General features: G+C 40.8%; 1 protein-coding gene across 1 annotated transcript in view; it reads left to right on the top strand.

The window, feature by feature from the left end:
* The window catches only part of LOC124144717 (protein O-mannosyl-transferase TMTC4-like), a 31,599-nt gene extending 9,223 nt beyond the window's left edge, over positions 1–22,376 (top strand). Inside the window, exons 4-18 of the mRNA XM_048391538.1 lie at positions 4,195–4,414; positions 4,789–4,876; positions 5,984–6,225; positions 7,517–7,621; positions 8,199–8,363; positions 8,744–8,946; positions 10,327–10,507; positions 15,344–15,400; positions 15,822–15,893; positions 16,711–16,784; positions 17,848–17,955; positions 19,323–19,464; positions 19,975–20,089; positions 21,038–21,220; positions 22,150–22,376. Coding sequence (XP_048247495.1) covers positions 4,195–4,414; positions 4,789–4,876; positions 5,984–6,225; positions 7,517–7,621; positions 8,199–8,363; positions 8,744–8,946; positions 10,327–10,507; positions 15,344–15,400; positions 15,822–15,893; positions 16,711–16,784; positions 17,848–17,955; positions 19,323–19,464; positions 19,975–20,089; positions 21,038–21,220; positions 22,150–22,301 — 2,107 coding nt within the window. The 3' untranslated portion in view covers positions 22,302–22,376. The remainder of the gene's footprint in view (positions 1–4,194; positions 4,415–4,788; positions 4,877–5,983; positions 6,226–7,516; positions 7,622–8,198; positions 8,364–8,743; positions 8,947–10,326; positions 10,508–15,343; positions 15,401–15,821; positions 15,894–16,710; positions 16,785–17,847; positions 17,956–19,322; positions 19,465–19,974; positions 20,090–21,037; positions 21,221–22,149) is intronic.
* The last annotated feature ends 487 nt before the right edge of the window (positions 22,377–22,863 follow it).

Below are 22,863 nucleotides of genomic sequence, written 5' to 3'. Positions count from 1 at the left end.
CCCCATTTGTCACACTCCACATTTGTCACATTCCATATTTGTCACATTTACCATATGTCATACCCCACATTTGTCATACCCCATTTGTCACACTCCACATTTGTCATATTCCATATTTGTCACACTCCACATTTGTCATACCTCATTTGTCACACTCCACATTTGTCACATTCCACATTTGTCACACTCCACATTTGTCACATTCCACATTTGTCACACTCCACATTTGCCACATTCCCCACTTGTCACATTCCACACTTGTCACATTCCACATTTGTAACACTCCACACTTGTCACACTCCACACTTGTCACATTCCACACTTGTCACATTCCACACTTGTCACATTCCACATTTGTCCACACTTGTCACACTCCACATTTGTCACACTCCACATTTATCACATTCCACATTTGTCACATCCCACATTTGTCACATTCCACATTTGTCACATTCCACATTTGTCACATTCCATATTTGTCACACTCCACATTTGTCACATTCCACATTTGTCACACTCCACATTTGCCACATTCCACATTTGTCACATCCCACATTTGTCACATTCCACATTTGTCACATTCCACATTTGTCACACTCCACATTTGTCACACTCCACATTTGTCACACTCCACATTTGCCACATTCCCTACTTATCACATTCCACACTTGTCACATTCAACACTTGTCACATTCAACATTTGTAACACTCCACACTTGTCACACTCCATATTTGTCACATTCCACACTTGTCACATTCCACATTTGTCACACTCCACATCTGTCACATTCCACATTTGTCACATTCCACATTTGTCACATTCCACATTTGTCACACTCCACATTTGTCACTCTCCACATTTGTCACATTCCACATTTGTCCACACTTGTCACATTCCACATTTGTCACATCCCACATTTGTCACACTCCACATTTGTCACATTCCACATTTGTCACACTCCACATTTGTCACACTCCACATTTGTCACATTCCACATTTGTCACATTCCACATTTGTCACACTCCACATTTGTCACATTCCACATTTGTCCACACTTGTCACATTCCACATTTGTCACATCCCACATTTGTCACATCCCACATTTGTCACATTCCACATTTGTCACATTCCACATTTGTCACATTCCACATTTGTCACACTCCACATTTGTCACACTCCACATTTGTCACATTCCACATTTGTCACATTCCACATTTGTCACACTCCACATTTGTCACATTCCACATTTGTCCACACTTGTCACATTCCACATTTGTCACATCCCACATTTGTCACACTCCACATTTGTCACATTCCACATTTGTCACATTCCACATTTGTCACACTCCACATTTGTCACATTCCACATTTGTCCACACTTGTCACATTCCACATTTGTCACACTCCACATTTGTCACACTCCACATTTGTCACATTCCACATTTGTCACATTCCACATTTGTCACACTCCACATTTGTCACATTCCACATTTGTCCACACTTGTCACATTCCACATTTGTCACACTCCACATTTGTCACACTCCACATTTGTCACATTCCCCATTTGTCACACTCCACATTTGTCACATTCCACATTTGTCACATCCCACATTTGTCACATTCCCCATTTGTCACACTCCACACTTGTCACACTCCACATTTGTTACATTCCACATTTGTCACACTCCACATTTGTTACATTCCACATTTGTCACACTCCACATTTGTCACACTCCACACTTGTCACACTCCACATTTGTTACATTCCACATTTGTCACACTCCACATTTGTCACACTCCACACTTGTCACATCCCACATTTGTTACATTCCACATTTGTTACATTCCACATTTGTCACACTCCACATTTGTCACACTCCACACTTGTCACGTTCCACATTTGTTACATTCCACATTTGTCACACTCCACATTTGTCACACTCCACACTTGTCACATCCCACATTTGTTACATTCCACATTTGTCACACTCCACATTTGTTACATTCCACATTTGTCACACTCCACATTTGTCACATCCCACACTTGTCACACTCCACATTTGTTACATTCCACATTTGTCACACTCCACATTTGTCACACTCCACACTTGTCACACTCCACATTTGTTACATTCCACATTTGTCACACTCCACATTTGTCACACTCCACACTTGTCACATCCCACATTTGTTACATTCCACATTTGTCACACTCCACATTTGTTACATTCCACATTTGTCACACTCCACATTTGTCACACTCCACATCTGTCACATTATTCATTTGTCACATTCCACATTTGTCACATTATACATTTGTCACATTCCACATTTGTCACATTCCACATTTGTCACATCCCACATTTGTCACATCCCACACTTGTCACATTCAACATTTGTCACACTCCACATCTGCCACATTCCACATTTGTCACATTCCACATTTGTCACATTCCACATTTGTCAAATTCCACATTTGTCACATTCCACATTTGTCATACCCCATTTGTCACACTCCACATTTGTCACATTCCATATTTGTCACACTCCACATTTGTCAAACCTCATTTGTCACACTCCACATTTGTCACATTCCACATTTGTCACACTCCACATTTGTCACACTCCACATTTGTCACACTCCACATTTGTCACACTCCACATTTATCACACACCATATTTGTCACACTCCACATTTGTCACACACCACATGTCATCCTCCATCTGTCACGTCACACATCGTATTTGTTACACACCCCATATGTCATACCCCATTTGTCACACCCCCATGTATCACATTCCATTTGTCATACATGGGATGTAAGAAACCAGCATGTTTGTCACACATCCCATGTCATTCCCCATTTGTCACACACTTCATTCATCACACCGTCATTTGTCACCCACTGCATCTGACACACATCCCATTTGTCACCCCCACTCCCCAACCCTGATATGTCATCCCCATTTGTCAAACACCCCTTTTGTCACACATCTCATCTGTCATATATCCCATTTGTCACACACACCCTTTGTCACACATCTCATCTGTCATATATCCCATTTGTCACACACCCCCTTTGTCACACATCTCATCTGTCATATATCCCATTTGTCACACACACCCTTTGTCACTAATCTCATCTGTCATATATCCCATTTGTCACACACCCCCTTTGTCACACGTCTCATCTGTCACATATCCTATTTGTCACACTAACCAATGTCACACATCTCACCTGTCACACATTCCATTTGCCTTACCTTCAAATATATTAACATGTGCTGTGATCTACATTTTGAGTATTGAACATTTTCTGCGACAGGTGTATTTCAATTTGAATTATTTAATGAAATGTATAAGAGAAGTATTTGTGTCACTGGGTATTCTATTGGAAAAAGGCATATCGCACTAAATATTATAACAAAAACCATGTTGATGAATCTGTCGTGATCAGTAGTTTTGCATACAAGGTACGAGTGAGTGAGTATAGTTTTACGCCGCTTTAAGCAATATTCCAGCAATATCACGGCGGGGGACACCAGAAATGGGCTTCACACATTGTACCCAGCATACAAGATACGAATAAAACGTTATTGTTCACGGAAACATCAGTATTTGAAAATTATAGCCAATATAAAACATTTACATTTACAAATGACCCTCAATTTCTCACGTGTAGCGAAGTTCCATTGATGACGCCATAAGCACAAGCAATGGCCCCAGTGAAGACAGATGTACTGCTACTCGCATTCATTAGTGTTCTTGAAGAAGTGTGCGACATGCCGTAAAATGGGAAATAATGCGCAGTTGGAAAGTAATGTCGTTAATTTGATAATTTGGCAGTATTGTTATTGGCTGTACTGTTTCATATTGGTGATAGTTTGACCCTTTCATGTCGTTACTCTCCCTCACGCGACAGTTCGAGTCTCGATGTAATTAGTAGAATAAGTGAGTATGGTTTTACGCCGCTTTTAGCAATATTCCAGCAATATCACGGCGGGGGACACCACAAATGGGCTTCACACATTGTACCCATGTCGGGAATCGAACCTGGGTCTTCGGCGTGACGAGCGAACGCTTTAACCACAAGGCTACCCGACCGCCCCAGTAATTAGTAGAAGAAAAGGTACCAAAAGAGCTCCTTAGAAAGTTCATCTTGTTGCTGATGATGCCTATGTTCTTATCCAGGTGGAACTATGCCTGGGCAGGGGGCCTTCATCCTCGGGGATTCCACGTTGTCAACATCGTCCTGCACGGCTTGGTGTCGGTCATCTTCATGGCAGTATTCTCTGTCCTTATGTCTGGTTACCAGGTGGACCAGGAATTTGCCAGGCCGGTGTTTGCCTCGCCCCGAGCTGCTCTCCTGTGTGCTGTGTTGTTTGCTGTGCATCCCATTCACACTGAAAGTGTGGGTAATAAATGTTCTTTCAGAAATGGATTTCAAGAAAGACACACGTTTACCTCAAGCTTAAGTTTTATCATATGTCCTGAAAATATAGGTAGACAAAATAAAACGTTCAGCCTTACAGAGAAGAAAGAATTGATCGATAATTTATTCTGGTTCTTACAAAAGTCCAAAATATTACATGTTTGCATGAAATGCCAATCAATATCTAGGAATGTCACCGTACATGGTCTAAACCTTTGAAGGGCAGCACTGTTTAATCGCAATAAAGAATATGCATAGGGTTAGTTATGAAAACCAATAAAACAATCAAAGATATTGTTGCTTGGTAACATGTGATATGATGTGATGATGTGCTTGACCCTGCTGTGTTGCAGGTTGCTGGGGTCGTGGGTCGGGCTGACCTGCTCTGTGCCTTGACCTTCCTTCTATCATTCCTCCTGTATGCCAGAGCCTGCCTCTCGCGTAAGATGTGACACACCTCATATCAAATCAGCACCTTCTATAATAAAGAAATTTCCGTTGAGTGTCATCGGAATTCCCGCATTCTGAATTGGTCACGTGTTATTGCATTCATTTCCAAATGAATGTGAACAGTTAAGCCACGCCCACAGAATCGGACTACCTTCATCCCTACGGAATGTCGGGGAATCCCAGACGGCCTCCGTGGTCTAATGGTAGAGCGTCCGCCCGGAGAGCGGAAAGTTCCGGGGTTCGATCCCCGGCCGCGTCATACCAAAAGACGTTAAAAGATGGTACTTGTTGTTACCCTGCCTGGGGCTCGGCATTAAGGGGCTAAAACAAGGACTGGTCGGCTTGGAGTCAGTACACTGTGTCTGAGTTGGGTATTCATGTTAAACTGCGGCATGGTATCTCAGGGAGCTAGCACTATAAATCGGCATCAGTCCGGACTAGTACAAGCAGCCACACAAACACACACACGTACATGCACGTCGCTATATGGTGCAATAATCTTGGACGCGACGTTTAACCCCATTTCACCTCACCTCACCTCACCTCGGGGAATCCCAGTTACAGTCGAAGGAAATCCCTTTCTGTTTACCCCTTTCATCATGAAGTTATCAGGCCTAATAACATTTTAATCTTCTTGTTTAAAACAAACGACGAGTGGGAGTTGGTTATCGAATAATAAAACACTGTGCACAGGGAGAATAAACCATGAGGGGTGCAGCGAGTCTTATAATGTTTATACGAGATATCAACATTGTGTACAGACTCCTTTGGGATGTTGATAAACTTAGAAGCTTTTAAAATATTTACCCTAATAGAATAGACTCCAACCTCGGTCAAGTCCATTTTACGAACAGACGGGTTAAGTTTGGTATTTCCCGCATATTCTCGCAATCCTCACATCGATTATCTGTACATTTCCTCCTAATAACGACAACAGTTGCATGCTGAATCGTTTGTAGTCAGAGAACCATACTCGCTATTGTCTGCGCAGTTTAATGCATAACTTGTGGGTAGAATCCAGTGTAGTATTACACCACCAGAACTTGTATGCATCACGTGCTTTAAGTGCATTTGAACACGTCATATCCGTCATTGCAGCTTTAACCCTGGTCAGTTACCGTCCCGAGTCCTTCTCCCTGGTGTCTCTACTGGCCAGTATGTGTCTGTGTGTCGTGTCCACCTTCTGTAAGGAGCAGGGCATCACTGTCATAGTAAGTGTATTCAGTGTTTCATCCCTGGTCAGTTACCGTCCCGAGTTCTTCTCCCCTGTGTCTGTACTGGCCAGTATGTGTCTGTGTGTCGTGTCCACCTTCTGTAAGGAGCAGGGCATCACTGCCATAGTAAGTGGTTTCTCAGTTAATTGAGATCCTTAAACCAATATAGTGGATGAAGAAATTTCATAACGTAACCAAACCTGAAAATGCTTCATTGAAGAATGTCACACAGTATGAGATTAATTCATGTTTAAATGACAACATGATATTGTGGAAACCTCAATACATAGAGGTTATCCCGCGAGTGTGTTTGGGGATGGTAAATATCCTTCATTAGGAATAAACATTGTATTTAGCGAGCCTTGGCACAAACACACAAGCGTGATAACCTCGAGCTCTTTGTCATATAATGTCATTCTATAATTCTGTGCTTGAAAATCGCTTTCTCTCTCTCACAAACATTACCGAAACATTGCGAGTTTTCCTGGAATGCGCGCATTAATATATATTACGTCACAGGGTCAGTGAAATGTCAGTCGGACAGTGTCAGTAGCCAATATAGTTCCAACTGAAATCTGTTTCTTATACAGTGGCGAAGCAACATATACGCAAAACATCAATTGATTTTACTTGCCTTTCGCGGCAATCCATCGGTCTGTCCGCTAGAGTGACTGACCTTTGTCAAAGGGAAGCTACTCTAACCCTAGTCTATAAGACGTTACGGCCACGTTCAGACGTTGTTGACAGTCGGCCTGTCCTGTCATAACGTTAAGAAGTGCAGTCAGATGTACACACTGTGACAAAACGAAACAAGGTAGCAATTCAAACATATTTCAGCAACTATTTAATGCAACTATTTTAATTTGTGGAAAAGGTTTCAAGCCGCAGAGGTCTACAAACACAGATATGGCTACTGATCCCGCTTGGCTAGGCCTAGGGCCCTCGCAAAATTGTTTCGAAATTTATATCTCCAAAGTTGCCAAAACTTATAAAATGCCTTAGCTACGTCACAGTTAGACACTGATTTTCAGTATATTAGACTATTCTTGTAATAATGATAGCAATTATCCCTGTAGTTTATCCATATTCCCGATGGTTAATTCTGACTCGATCGCCGAATGACAAGGGTGACGCCATGTTTGTTTATAAACACTGAAAGTAGTCCCTACTTGACCCTTGATATTTGCATCTCTATCCGCATATGACCCCCACGGATATCGTTTTTATCCTTTGGCTTTATCCTGCCGAGAAACCTACCAATTATATGATAAATATTGTTACTCCACATACCATAACACCTATGTGTACAAAGTGTCCTTGTTGATCTGATGATTGTGTGTGCGCACCAGTCCTTCCCAACCTTGTATGACCCCTCCATACTTTATTTGTCAACTCAGCATACATCTTTCATCTGCAGGGTGTTTGTAGTGTGTTTGACATCATCGTTGTGTGTCGAGTCGATCCTTTCCAGTGGTTGTCATGTAAGAAATATGTGTTCAGCACACATTGTGTCAAGAGCAAGGTAAGACAACGACATTCTTCAGTAATGAATGTAATCACTACCAATGCAGTTACTTATCGTTTGTTATACGTATACTAGCTATTTTCGTAGTTTGTATTTACTGAAAAGATGGTAACGAGAACTGGCTACAATATGAAGAAAAATATTAAATTAAAATATATTCTTTTTGCTTAAGCAGCTACAGATATACGAGCACTAAATTATTGTATTTTGAGGACAGAATTCCCGTTTGTATTAACCTTATCTTAAAAACAAGCTAATCCGAGTATTTACGATATCGGGGCGGTCGGGTAGCCGAGTGGTTAAAGACCCGGGTTCGATTCCCGACATGGGTACAATGTGTAACCCGTTTCTGGTGTCCCCCCGCCATGATGTTGCTGGAATATTGCTAAAAGCGGCGTAAAACAATACTCCCTAACTGATTTACGATATCCGTGTGACGCCACCCCCTCCTTATAGCGCGAGTAATCGCGATAAACATGGCGGATATATGTACGGAAGGTTGACATGTCGAATTTACAGCATGTTCTTTGGCTGCCAAATATGCCATAAATCAGTTACATGTGTTTTTTTACAGCATGCAATGTCTTCATGGTGGAAAAGTCTCATCAAGCGCCACCTCATCCTGTTTCTGACCAGCGTGTCACTCCTCATAACTCGAATAAGGATCATGGGATCAACAACGCCCATATTCTCAGAGAATGAAAATCCACATTCATTTGTCAATGACACAATGACAAAAGTGAGCCGAATCCTAGTTTGACGATATCACACCCATGCTTTTCAGGTGGTCATAGTCAGGCAGAAATCACGAGCTGAATAACACTGCTACTTATTTCAGTGATCTGGTTTACAGCGTCTTTCATTCATGTTAGTATTTGGTTATGCTTCCATTCTTAATGTCACATTCTGTTATATATGCATATAACGCTGATGCATTCAATAATGTTCGATGATACAGGCCATCGCACTTGTACCGAAAAGGCGCATAAAGGAGTAAAAATCATTAAGAGACCGATCATTTGATATTCGAGGGGGATGATGGTGAGCCTGAATTTATTAATTTTAGTAATTCCAACTATGAGAAAAAATATTGTTTTACATTGAAACCAATCATTTCAGATTGTGAACTACAACTACCTTTATGCAATGAACTCTTGGTTGCTGTTGAATCCATGGTGGCTGTGTTACGATTGGTCGATGGGCTGTATACCTGTCATCACCTCATTGGCTGATTGCAGGATCCTGGCAGTCATAGCTCTCTGGGCTGGGTTTGCTGCCTTGTTTTATCACTGTTACCATGGGCACCTCACAAAGGATCGCAGGTACATTGCATGATCCATAGGCTTCAATTGTCTTATTCCTCTATTGGACAGAACATGCAGTGACCATTGCTTACTAATGATGACCGAGGGCCACAATGTGTCCTGGATGAAGGTTTGTCACGACTGCTTTGATCGGTGCTCATGTTATCAACCACTGGTTTGCCCAACCCAAACTTGAATATTTTCAGGTCGTCATGATAACTGGATTGTTCCTGAATAAAACGACATTACACACTAAACACTTATTCTATAATTTCAAAGGGTAAAAACACGCACTGGAATTATCAGTGTCTTCTCAAAGCAATGGTCTTTTCATATAGTAGCAAACAGTTATGTCTTTATGATATAAACCGTTTCCGCGGTCTCGTGGGTAAAGCGTCTGCGTCTTACCAAAATAAGTTAAAACACAGCACTTGTTGTTACCCTGCCTGGCGCTCGAGAATTTATGGGGATAAAACAAGAACTAATAGGTTCGTATTCTGCTTACAGTGTCTTAGTGAGGTATCCATGTTAAACTGCAGCATGGTATCTCAGCGGGCTAGCGCTATAAATCCGACATTAGTCTGGATTAGTCACATTGTATTATCCGTTTTTTAAATATAAATTTGCTTCAGTTTAATCACGTGATTAGAAACACTCCACAAGTGCATTGTGGGGCCGAGCTGACACATGTAAACAAATCCGATGTTTCGTAACGCTAATTATTGTAAATTGAGGTGTTTTCTGCTATAAAAGTTGAAACTTTGTGTCCACCACTAATGTCAGCAACTGCAAGCCAGTGTGTTTACCGAGCTGGTTGCACTACATGATTCCGTAACCGGCCTTGCGCGTCACCGTGGGACGAACATGGGGTGAGTGAGTGAGTAAGTGGTGCTTTAAGCCGCATCAGCAATATTCCAGCTATTCGCGGCTAGACGAACATGGGGAAAGTAAAACAACAGTGGACGTCGTTTCGTTCGACTGCAGTATATTGCTAAATGTCATACACTGAGTTATGAAAGTCTTTGAGGATCGCTCAAGAGAAAGCCATAGTTCCCCGGGCACCAACGGCAGACTCGGATAATATTGTGGCTGCTGTGGCACAGACTCAGTGCCTCAATTTGTTTGAGTAACCAGCGGTATGAGAGATGGTTGTGATCATCTTGCCATATTTCTTCCCTCGTAATAATATTCAAATGTTCGAAAGTTTAAAGAAACTATTTCAACGATAACCGAGGTGGGAGGATGCGCCATCTTGTTTGACAGTAATGAAAGAACGATGTTACCAAGAATACTTAGATCACGAAGGAGGTAATTTGAACAGCGCCATGACGTCAGCCAATTAAAGTGTACTTTATCGCAGGATAGATAGAGGGTAATTAATCTTCTATATATGTTCAGGATCCTGATAACCTCCCTGGCAGTGTTGGGTCTTCCCTTCCTGCCAGCCAGCAACCTGTTTTTCCGTGTGGGCTTCGTGATCGCAGAGAGGATCCTGTACCTGTCCTGTGCTGGCTTCTGCATGTTGGTGGTGCTCGGGGCCAGGCAGATCTGTCTTCATCTACATAATACTGCCAAACAGGTAACCTTCCCATACACACTACAGTTTGTGAGAGGGAATTTGACAACTGCTTTATAGATAAGATCAGTTATAGTCAATCCCTTAAACATTCACTCACGCGGCTGAGATCAATCTCCTATATTTTTACTGTAATTATCCTCTGCCTTTTCAATGTTGGCATACAGTTCTAAAGCTTTCAGATGTTCATGTGACATTCTTCTTACCTGAAAAGGTTAGCTTAACATGTGACCTCATTCTACACGTCTATACAACTGTGTTTACCCATAAATCCTTTAAAAAGTAAATAGTCCAGCAGCTAGACCTGAATATGTGAAAAACGCCTCACCCCATCAGCTAGAAAATGTTTGCTTGTGTAATAAGTTTTATTCCCTTCAGCCATTATGCATAAAATAATATGGGATATATAAGTTTACAATGGTGCAATATGCTTTTATGCGTTCGAAAGGTTTGGTGTCAGATGCCCTTATTCAGAAGGTGTAAATAGAATAAGTTGTCAGTAAGCATTGCCGATGAGAGAATTTCCTTTGGTTAATTTGATATTGGCAGTTGTGTGGACAATTCCAAGGACAGCTTGTTGTACTCAAACAACACATCAAGAATGGTCACAACACAAGAAAACTGATGACATGTACCTGTATCAGACAATATCAGCAGATTGGTTGTTTGTTTTTATTCCAGCAATATGACGGCGGTCTGTAAAATAATCGAGTCTGGACCAGACAATCCAGTGATTGACATCATGAGCATCGATCCACGCAATTGGGATCGATGACATGTATCAACCAAGTCAGCGAGCCTGACCACCCGATCCCGTTAGTCGCCTTTTACGACAAGCATAGTCGCCTTTTACGGCAAGTATGGGTTGCTGAAGTCCTATTCTACCCCGGAATCTTCACGGGTCCAATATCAGCAGACTCCTATACACATCCAATATCAGCATATTCGTCTAAACGGCCCCGTTCAGTACCACTGCAATGTTAGCACTATTTACCATCAACTACTTTAAGTAAGGTGTTACATAAAAAGGGTCTTTTCTTAACCATACATAATAGGGCCATTTTTTTCATAAAAAAACCCCAAAACAAAATATTTTAAATTCCAAAATGTTTGCGAAATGCATATTGACTTCATACACAAATTGTACATAAAATTATCATGATATATATTTTTAGAATTAGTTTATTGTATTTAAATAAACATGTACATATGGTGTTATATCAAACCCATTCTCAGAGCCAAGATTCATTAGGTGCAATTCTGCAGGATAGAAAGAGTGTAGGATTTAGAAGTATCAACAAAGATTTCAAACTTGCTAAAGGGCTGGAGGGCCCAAACATGACTGGAGCAAAGCACCGTTTTGGAAATATCCAAATGAATTTGTTTCACGAGGGCTCATTCAATCATGAGAGCAAAGGATTTGGTATCAAACTGTTTCAAGTTGAATTCACCCCTCCTTTTTGGACTGTATACCATGCCATAAAGACAGAGAACATGATGAGGAGTTTCGACATGATGAACTAGGAATGGGAGGATTTCACACAGCCATATATTTCATGGGAGATATAGGACGTGGTGCAGGACACTGGCTTTGAAGATATCCTCATAGAATCCAGTCTGTATAGGCCATCTGTTGTGTGTCCTATTGGAAATCCTACAACAGAGGTGTAAGTGTCCACAAACTTATGAATGAGGCCATGCATCGCCTAAACTTGGAATCGTGACGATCAAACACAGTATCCTGAGAAGCTCCAAACCTTCGCACAAAACAGATTCTACAGACAGGGAGAATACAATGGAAGTTCAGAATGCTGTAAAAGAATTGATAAATCAAGCAAAGCCTGTAGGCAAATCATGGCCACATTTTTCTGAATTTGGGAAGAGGTGTTCATACACATTTACCTTTTGGGACAATTACCTCAGCCATGTCCCAATTACTACCTAACGAAATTGCTTCGAAGAGGGATGACAACAGGCTTGTTGAACTGGAATTATTTGCCGGAGTGTTGCCATGTATAGGCATCTGAATTATGCAAAGTGGAGAAGAGTCAATAATGCAGGGGGGGGGGGGGGGGGGGTCACTTACTTCGAGGAAGGAAACCACACATCTCTTAAGCCTTGTCAAATGGGAACTGGTCCCTTTATCCCACTGGCAGACCGTTGAGTGGAGTTGGCATGATAGGGGAATAGAACAGTCCCTGAACAGAGACTGTGGATCGTCATCTGTACAGCTCTGAACAAATATTATCTCACTTCTCATCTCAAAGCTGAAGTCAAAGCAGCCATGAAACAGATGTCTGGTAGCAAAGAACACCAGAAGTCCGGTATTTGCAAAAAAGGAAGCTTATCCAAGATGGATAAACATGAAACTGTCAAAACAGTGATTGCAGGAATTATCAATCCATTTGCTGTACATCAACAGAAAACAAACAGCTGCTTGTGAACATTGCTACTTCATAGGAAAGGAAATGATGTGTTGCCAGCTATCCATGCACTCAGTGGATGTGACTCTACGAGCGCTTATAGTGGTATTGGAAAATTGAAATGGATGAAATCCTTGAAATCCTTGTGGCAACATATGAAAATCTTCCACACATTACATTGCATACTGTTTTGAAACGTCTCGCCTAATCAACACGTTCATTATTTCAATATCGTATTCAATTCCACACAGTGTTGTACACAACCTTTATCTATTTCACATGTGTACGACGGCTACAGAGACTATTCAAAAATAATTCGAGTCAATTAAAATAATCCAAATACAAACAGTTCCTCGTGAAGTGATTAGTATGTCTTTTGGTGTCTGTTGGTTGATTTTCGATGTGGGTATTTAAGATACCAAAATAGTTTGAAATATACAATTTCTGATGTAGCTGAAGGTATGTGCTCGTGTAAACCCTATATACTGTAGTCAACTTAAAAAAGATCTTAAACACATTATATTGCATACTGTTTTGAAATGTCTCGCCTAATGTACACGTTCATTGTTTCAATATCGTATTCAATTCCACACAGTGCTGTACACAACCTTTATCTATTTTACATGACATTGTGTACAACGGCTGTTTAAATCACTTCACGCCTGGCTTACACTGCAAACACGAAAACGTCGTTTTTTTCCGTATATGGTCATTGGACGGAAAAACGACGTTATTTGGACGTTTTCAAACCATCGGTTTTCCGTCCAAATAACGTCGTTATTTGACATCGGAATTTACTGGGACCATATACGGAAAAAAACGACGTTTTCGTGTTTGCAGTGTTAAAAGCAAGTATGACGGTTAACATCAACTTTTGTTTGTTAAACATGTTTGTGTATTAAAACACGTGTTACTTTAAAGACAAATATAAAAATTAATTGTCTGTTCAGGTAACCATTTTAACTACCAGTCTGTTTCCAGAATAAGATATTATTCGAACCACATTAGCTTACCTGTTGCTGAAATGTGTAGCACGGTCTATATCAAATATTTTTGTCAAACAAAACATATATAGCGATACATAAATGTAGGTGGTATTTTTTGCAATACCAGATGTTGTTATCAAGCATTACTCATGCCGTTACAACCATTGTTGCAGAAATATAAAACGTCAATGCAACAGAATTATCAGTCTCGGTTTTCCAAAGAAAACGATTAAATTGGGTGTGAATGCAAAACAGCGGTGACAATTGATTCATATCAATGAATTATTAAAAATCAGTGATGACGCCAGGTGTTCGCAAAAAAGTAAGGCCTCATATGAATACCCACAATTTTACGGAAACGTAAGGTCTTAGAATTCTTGTCTGCAAACTGACACCTTGTCAATATTCCATGTGTTTCATATTTTAAAATTCACCTGTTTGAAAAGAACATGTACTTTTACCGCCTATTATCAACCCAACTCATTCAAACGCGCTGGGAAAGGTACCATATATCATAAAACATTATTTCCATGCAGAAATAAAATATCAATATTATCGTCTAAAACACAGAAAAGGGTACAATTTCTTAAATATGAACGACGAAACCTTTTACGTAATCATAAAAAAATGTTCATTGTGAGTCCATTGTTAAATTCCGACTGTGCCATGAGCACGTGTCAAATAGTGGGAATTTTGATATTTCTAAAGTAAAACTATTGTTGTTTTTCGTAAGTTTGTAAAGAATGGACAAATAATGTGAAGTGATACAGGTCCAGGACGTCGTGACCACATGTACATGGCGGTACAGGATGCTTGGGTCTGGAGGTAGGATAGGTCTTCAGCAACCCATGCTTGTCACAAAAGGCGACTGTGCTTTACGTAAATGGAATCGTGTGGTCAGGCTCGCTGATTTGGTTGATGCATGTCATCGTATCCCAGTTGCGTGGATCGATGCTCATGGCGTCAATCCCTTGATTGTCAGGTCCAGACCCGATTATTTACAGACCGCCGTCATATAGCTGGAATATTGCTGAGTGCGACGTTAAACAACAAACAAACAGCAGCATATGTCTGAGGAAGCGTCGCAACAACATGGGGGTGTGAACGTGTGTCATTCAAGCAACTCGCACACCCCACGTCACCAACAACACCCGCCTCCAATACATTTATAAATTCATACATAAGCATGCCAGAACTTACAATCAAACGTGGACATTTGGAAATGTAAGGGAAGTAATTTGATCCCGGGACTCATTTTGCCCTACGAGAGTGGAGTGCTCTTAGTCTAGGCGGAGTGACCTGAGTCTGGACTCAAAATGCTCTTTCATTGTTGAATGGATTGATCATGAGCATTCTTTGTTGATTATACATTCGTATGTTATCATGCAATTTTTATTACAGTTTCTTTATTTATGCAATTTGTATTACAGTATACATCAGCGGGATTAACGTTTCTCATCGTGATATTTCTGCTACGCTCAAATCAAGTAAGTCCACTTTCAAGTGAGTGCATAAGTGAATGGGTGAATTTTACAAAGATTCTCGCAATATCAAGATTGTGGACACCAAACATGAGTTCACACATTGTACCCCTGTGGGAATCGAACCTGGGACTTTAACCACTAAGCTACACCATCGCCCCAAATACAGCAAGGGTGTCATCCTTACTAGATAAATGATGAAAATCGCGGTTGTTCTTAGTCAATCTGTTCACTCTCCAGTCAATGTCATGAGATTGTAATTACTGTCCTGTATTAATAGTGTGGCATCCTTGCTATGGAAGGCCAACTCGTTCCAGAAAATTCTTAATATTTCTTTTTACCTCAGGTTTATTTAGAATGTTCCCTTGAGACAAAATGACGCTCAAATATTCCGTCTCTAAAAATGTCCGAACTTGTTTTGTTTTAGAGATGCAAGGAATTTAGCGGGGAATTGGCGCTGTATACGGCTGCAGTCAAAGTCTGTCCCCTGAATGCCAAGGTCAGCTGTTCACTTTAAAATATTTAGTAACCATTGGGCTCTGCTTACCTTAACGAAACTAACAGCAAAATTAAAATACAGTAAAGTACGTTTATAACGAACACGCTTATATCGAACTGACGGATATAACGAACTGATTTTTTGGTCCCGACTATTTGCTATGGTTATGCCATATATATGCATATAACGAACTACGGTTATAACAAATTAAAGTTCGTGGTCCCTTCGAGTTCATTATAACCGTTGTCTACTCTAACCAAGAATAAAGATTTCAGTCAAATTACTTTTGTTTGTTGCTTAACGTCGCAGTATTCTAACTATAGGACGATGGTCTGTTAATAATTATATCTGGACCGAACTACACATTTGGGATATGATGACATGCATCAACCAAGTCAGCGAGCCTGGCCACCCGATCCCGTTAGTCGCCTCTTACGACAAGCATTGGTTGCTGAAGATTCAAGAGTTGTTTCCCTTGGATTCCTGGAGCCATTGGTTGTGGGTTCGAGTCACAGATTCATCAATGTTGATCAGTACCATGCCCGTGATCGAAGGTATTATCGTTGTAGCAAACTTCTACGACATGACCCAATTGGAAAAGAGCCTGATAATACTTTGTGAACCTAAACCATTTCTTTCAGGGCATCCTGAAATTGAAAATTGAATGTCTGGAGAGCTATCAGAAAAGAATATTCTATCGCCAACAATTCACCATTCCCTTAAACAAATATTCGTTTGGCAGCAACCTCCCCCTTTCCCCTCCCCACCACCACCAAAACTAAATGTTTGGTCCTTAAGACAATGCCACATTTTACAGATTCACTTCAATATTGCAAAAGTGCAGGACAACAATACAGACACCGCCACCGATGAATACAGACTGTCTTTGACGTAAGTATGCGAAGAATAACACACGTCAGATGTTTTTTTGTGTGATTAGAAGCCCGAAGGATTTAAATCTCATTTAAAAACTGAGTTGAAGTACTCACAACGGAAACATTTTCCATAAACGTTAGGAAACGGACGTAAAATATCTCTTGCTGGCATACACCTGCTTGAAAATAAGATTCTCAACAGCATTGGGATTGATCGGGGTCTTTGTAACCTTGTGGTTCTCGCGTTAAGCTGTACGTGCGAAGCAGCACGTTTAATACACTGAAATATAAATTTAAAAGAATTTTTGGTGTGAATTCGGCGGTATTTTGTGTGTAAAATCGAAGGAAGTTTGTATATAAAATCCCGGTATTGCACCAGTTGAGTTTTTTTTATGAGAAGTGAAGGCAATGACAGGATAAAAGGATGTCGTCACTGGAGGTTCATGAACAGAGATGCAGCGGGTGGCTAACATGCCCTTCTAGCACACAGGTAAACTGACCCGTGAAGATCCGGGGTAGAACAGGTCTTCAGCAACCCACGCTTGTCGTAAAAGGCGACTAACGGGATCGGGTGGTCAGACCCGCTGACATGGTTGATGCATGTCATCGTATCCCAATTGCGTCGATCGATGCTCATGATGTCAATCACTGGATTGTCTGGTCCAGACTCGATAATTTATAGACCGCCGTCATATAGCTTGCATATTGCTGAGTGCGGCGTTAAACAACAAACTAAACAACCAACACAGGTAAACAAAGTTTTATATAGTTTCCTGTAGTTATATAAGCAGATGTATACTTTTATGAATTTTGTGAGTGAGTGAGTGAGTGAGTGAGTATGGTTTTACGCCGCTTTTAGCAATATTCCAGCAATATCACGGCGGGGGACACCAGAAATGGGCTTCACACATTGTACCCATGTCGGGAATCGAACCCGGGTCTTCGGCGTGACGAGCGAACGCTTTAACCACCAGGCTACCCGGCCGCCCCTTATGAAATGTGTAGCGTTGACTAGTGTGATATATGTGCATCGACAAACATCTTATGCCACACTCATTGTTTTCATTTTGCGTCTACAGGTTGAACCCGAGGTATGTCTCCGCCATGATAAACCTTGCGATCATTCTCAGGCAGAGGGGTGACGCATTGGAGGCCGAGGAACTACTGGAGAGAGCTGTCAGTGTCAGGTACCGTACCAGACCATGTCCGTGTAGTATTGCATACTCATATGTCAGCAGTCATTAACACAGCTGTCAGTGTCAGGTACTGTACCATAATGTTCGTGTAGTATTGCATACTCATATGTCAGCAGTCATTAACACAGCTGTCAGTGTCAGGTACCGTACCAGACCATGTTCGTGTAGTATTGCATACTCATATGTCAGCAGTCATTAACACAACTGTCAGTGTCAGGTACTGTACCATAATGTTCGTGTAGTATTGCATACTCATATGTCAGCAGTCATTAACACAGCTGTCAGTGTCAGGTAGTGTACCATAATGTTCGTGTAGTATTGCATACTCATATGTCAGCAGTCATTAACACAGCTGTCAGTGTCAGGTACTGTACCATAATGTTCGTGTAGTATTGCATACTCATATGTCAGCAGTCATTAACACAGCTGTCAGTGTCAGGTACTGTACCAGACCATGTTCGTGTAGTATTGCATACTCATGTCAGCAGTCATTAACACAGCTGTCAGTGTCAGGTACTGTACCAGACCATGTTCGTGTAGTATTGCATACTCATGTCAGCAGTCATTAACACAGTTGTCAGTGTCAGGTACTGTACCAGACCATGTTCGTATCGTACGTCAACTTGGTAAGCTAACATGAGGTAGGCACTCCTAAAGAAAACTATACAAGCTTTGCAAAGCTTTCGTTCTACACCACACATCACCATTATGACGTCATATCACTCATTGTGACTGCCCAAAATTAAAGTACATTCTCTTTGCAGTTTTCTCAACGAAATGTATTGCCACCTATCCTTTGACTATTGTAGTGCCACAACTTTGCATGTTGTAACTTATAACTGTAGATATAATGATTTAAATATGCCTACCGACAAATACTGAAAAAAGTACTATTCTATGAATATTGGCTTCCGCGGTGATGCGGCCGTCAAACCAGCTGTTTCAATCAGAGGGGGTTTATTGTGATTTAATAGCCTCAAACTGACCAATCAGAATCGAGTAATTTCCAAATTCATGGTAGAATGTACCTTTTTATGTAATGGCATTTCTGTGGTGATATGTTTTTATCAGTGTGAGTGTTTGACATGCCGTCAGTATCACTTCTATACCCTTATTGCACGTGAAGTTTCGGCTGCACAAGCGCACGTGTTTCCACTTTTTCGCATTTCCTACAACAAAACGTGCCGTGGACGTGTATCACTTTCTGCATAGAGCATTGTTGTATTTCGACGATGTATTTTGCATTAATTTAGTTTGAACTTGTGTTTTTAATTTTGTTCAATTTCAATTTTAACGTAGTAAAGTTTCTTTTAGCCGTCAGTATATACACATACTATACCAGACAATGTACCCTACAGGAATGACAGCGTAGATGCTTGGATGAACCTAGGTGTTGTCCAGTCAGAACTGAAGAAGAATGACTCGGCAGTGGCCAGCTTTATGGAGTCTATCCGACACGGCAAGAAGTGCTCTGACTGCTACTTTAACCTGGGAAATCTAGTAGGTCTACAAATGACGTGAACAGATTACGTTCGGTATCCTTGTACCCCCACTATCCCTCTCTTCTCTCTGTTTTACTCCCTCCCCTCTCTCCTTGTCTATTTTACTCTCGCCCCGCCTTTTCCCTTTTCTCTTACGTTCACTCTCTCTCGCTCACTCTGCACCCTCTCTCTATCACTTCTCGTTTCTCCCCTTTTTAGTTCACACCCCTCTCTCTATCTCTTCTCGTTTCTCCCCTTTTTAGTTCACGCCCCTCTATCTCTTCCGTTTCTCCCCTCTTTCCTTCACGCCCCTCTCTCTATCTCTTCCCGTGTCTCCCCCTTTCGTTCACGCCCATCTCTCTATCTCTTCCCGTTTCTCTCCTCTTTCGTTCACGCTCCTCTCTCTATCTCTCCCCGTTTCTCTCCTCTTTCGTTCACGTCCCTCTCTCTATCTCTTCCCGTTTCTCCTCTCTTTCGTTCCCTATATTTTGACATGTATTTAGATTATTATCATTGTTTTGGCCTGCAGTATCGAGACACTGGTCGTCATACAAATGCGATCGCTGCGTGGCAGAATGCAACACAGATTAGTCCGACAACACCAGGGGCCTGGAAAAACTACCTCCTGTTCCTAGAGGATCTGGGTAAGAAACAAGAGTGAGTGGGCCTAACCCCACTTTGAACAGTGTTTCAGTTGTATCACGTCTTAATTTGGGATCACCACGTTGAAGCAATTCCAAAACGTTTACCATAATTGGTGAAACCCACGAGCACGGTGTCGTGCTGACAAGAGAAACAGTACAATCACGGCGAATCTAGGATAAAACTAAGGGACGTAACTCTACACGGAGAAATGCGGCGAATTATTAAACTTCTTGGCCCCCTATATAGGATAGCAATATCTGCTTGACTACAGACATTTCTAAAGTTTTGCACATGTAAAATATTATATCTAGAAAACGGAATAATTGTAGTTAATTCCATCATACATTTATCATTACATAAATTTAAACAGACTTTACGTCATATTCTGTAATGTTGTCTGTCTGATTAAACGTCATAATTAAACTGTTGATTTTATGATATGTTTGATTTTCAATTATATTTATATTTTATAAATAAATATATATAATTATATTTTTGTTTACATTACACAATTTGAACTAAAACTTAATTAAACAAATAACAGCATAAGACACAACGGCTGATGTGTATCTTAGACATCTCATCTTTGGAAATCAATAAATTTGCTTTTTCTGCAAACAAACATGGTAGGGGTCAGGTGGTTGCAAATTCATTTCTTATTTATTTATTAAATTTATTTTTTGCACAAAAGTACCTCGCCTCAGATTACTCTTCACAAAATAATTGCAGTGATGAGTGATGCGTTATATAAACATATTAATTGAACGGTTCTTTCAATTATGAGTTACATAAAAAAACAACAACTCGGTATACTTTCTTGTGCTCCTCAATTTATTTATCTGGTCCAATAAGGAACTTTCTAATCCCATACGGTGAACGTCTAAGGAATCTCTAGTTCATGAATAAATTGTGATTTCAAACCAAAGAAATGACATTTTCCCATACAGGGAAGTACGACCATGCTATTGAGGTTGGTAAGGAAGCTCTGAAGGCACTTCCTCGTGACACAGACCTGATATTCCGCCTGGCCAATATTTACATCCTGGCAGAGAAGTACAAGGAGAGTGAGGACCTCTTCCTGGCTGGTATACAGATAGACGAACACAGCGCCCGGTTCCATCACAATCTAGGTAATATTTCAGTGTTTGTCCAATATTTTGCATACATTTACTTTATTGGGATGGCCCCTTTAATTGAGCTTTTATTGCATATTTTCTTTATTAAATTATTATAATTTAGCGCGGTTAAAATTAACATTTGAAACCTCACGCTTCGCGTTCGGTTCCAAATTCAATTTAGTGCGGTTAAATCTACAGGTACTCTGGCTCTACATTGAAAACACAGTACTAACAGTACTCTCCCTTCTACCATGACTAAATATAACGCGAACTCTTTGGTGTGAGCAACAATATTGAGTGAAACGGCATGGGTTGAGTCCAGTGTTTTGAGTGGGTTGCCGACGTGAATTACGGATTGACCGAAAACAGCCTTTAAACAAAATATGGCGCTGTATATGCTCAGGCAGTGTGTTTACACTGTAATACTTCACGCGACCATATGGCACGCAATGACAGAATATAAACACGGCAACTTTGAAAGCTAGCATGAGATCGGCACTCATAAAGAAAATAATGCAATCTTTGCAAAGCTCTCATTGTACACCACAGGTCGCCATCATATCGCTCTTTGTGACGCCAAAGATATAACGTCAAAGTCGTATTTAGAAAAGCGACGAATTCCCAGCTCTCTGTTGTCTCCAAACATTCTCTTTGTTGATTTCTTTCGCGTTTTGTGCACGAAATGTATTGCACACCTCCTTTGAATACTGTAGTAACCGCAACTTTGCATTTTGTAACCTATAATTGAAGGTATAATTATTCAAATATGCCTACCGACAATAGGCTCTGATTGACCAATCAGAATCGAGTAATTTCCAAATTCATGGTAGAATGGTCAATATACGTCAAATCTGTACTGCCACGACCGATTAACTATAGTACTATTTAAGAATCTAGTGTTCGTCTTTTGAGTACTATATACTATTTTAATTTGTTTTCAGGTGTGTTGTATTACCGATGGGGAAAATACGAGAAGGCCAAAAAATCAGTAACACAGGCAAACCTGCTGTCACCAGACGATGCTACTATCCGCTCAAACCTACAACTGATTAATAGAAAAGTTGTGGGAAATAGGAAGTCCCCACATCTGTGAAACAGACACATGTATACGAGAAACACGCATCTTTGTATTTTGATGAAGAAAAGCAATTTCAATCAACTTTCACGTTTGTCCGTCTAATATATATATATATATATATATATATATATATATATGTGTGTGTTTTGTGGTATAAGTCAAGCCTCTGATAGGGTATGGCATATGGGCATTATCCAAAAACCATATGTGTATATACTGACGCCCAAAAGAAACTTCACTATAAAAATGAAATTGCAAAAAATTAAAAACACAAGTTCAAACTAAACCATGGCAAAACACGTCATGTCAGGCATGTCAGACACTCACACAGAAATGTCACGACTGACACACGAACAACGCGAGTGGACCCTGGGTATGATACCGTTGGGAACCACCCATGCCCACATTGGCAGAGCATTTGGTTGCTCACGTGTTGCTGTAACTTAGCTGATGCAACGTTACAGACAGACCGAGCATACATCTAACAGGCCAAGAACAGGCAGTTCCAGGGTAGCTACGCCCAATGAGGACCGGTACTTGCGTTCTTTGCGTCTCCGGAATCGATTCTTGACAGTAA

This window comes from Haliotis rufescens, unplaced genomic scaffold (assembly GCF_023055435.1).
Source record: "Haliotis rufescens isolate VD_foot unplaced genomic scaffold, xgHalRufe1.0.p SCAF_9, whole genome shotgun sequence".
Classification (NCBI taxonomy): domain Eukaryota; kingdom Metazoa; phylum Mollusca; class Gastropoda; order Lepetellida; family Haliotidae; genus Haliotis; species Haliotis rufescens.
This window is presented reverse-complemented; position numbering and strand designations above follow the sequence as displayed.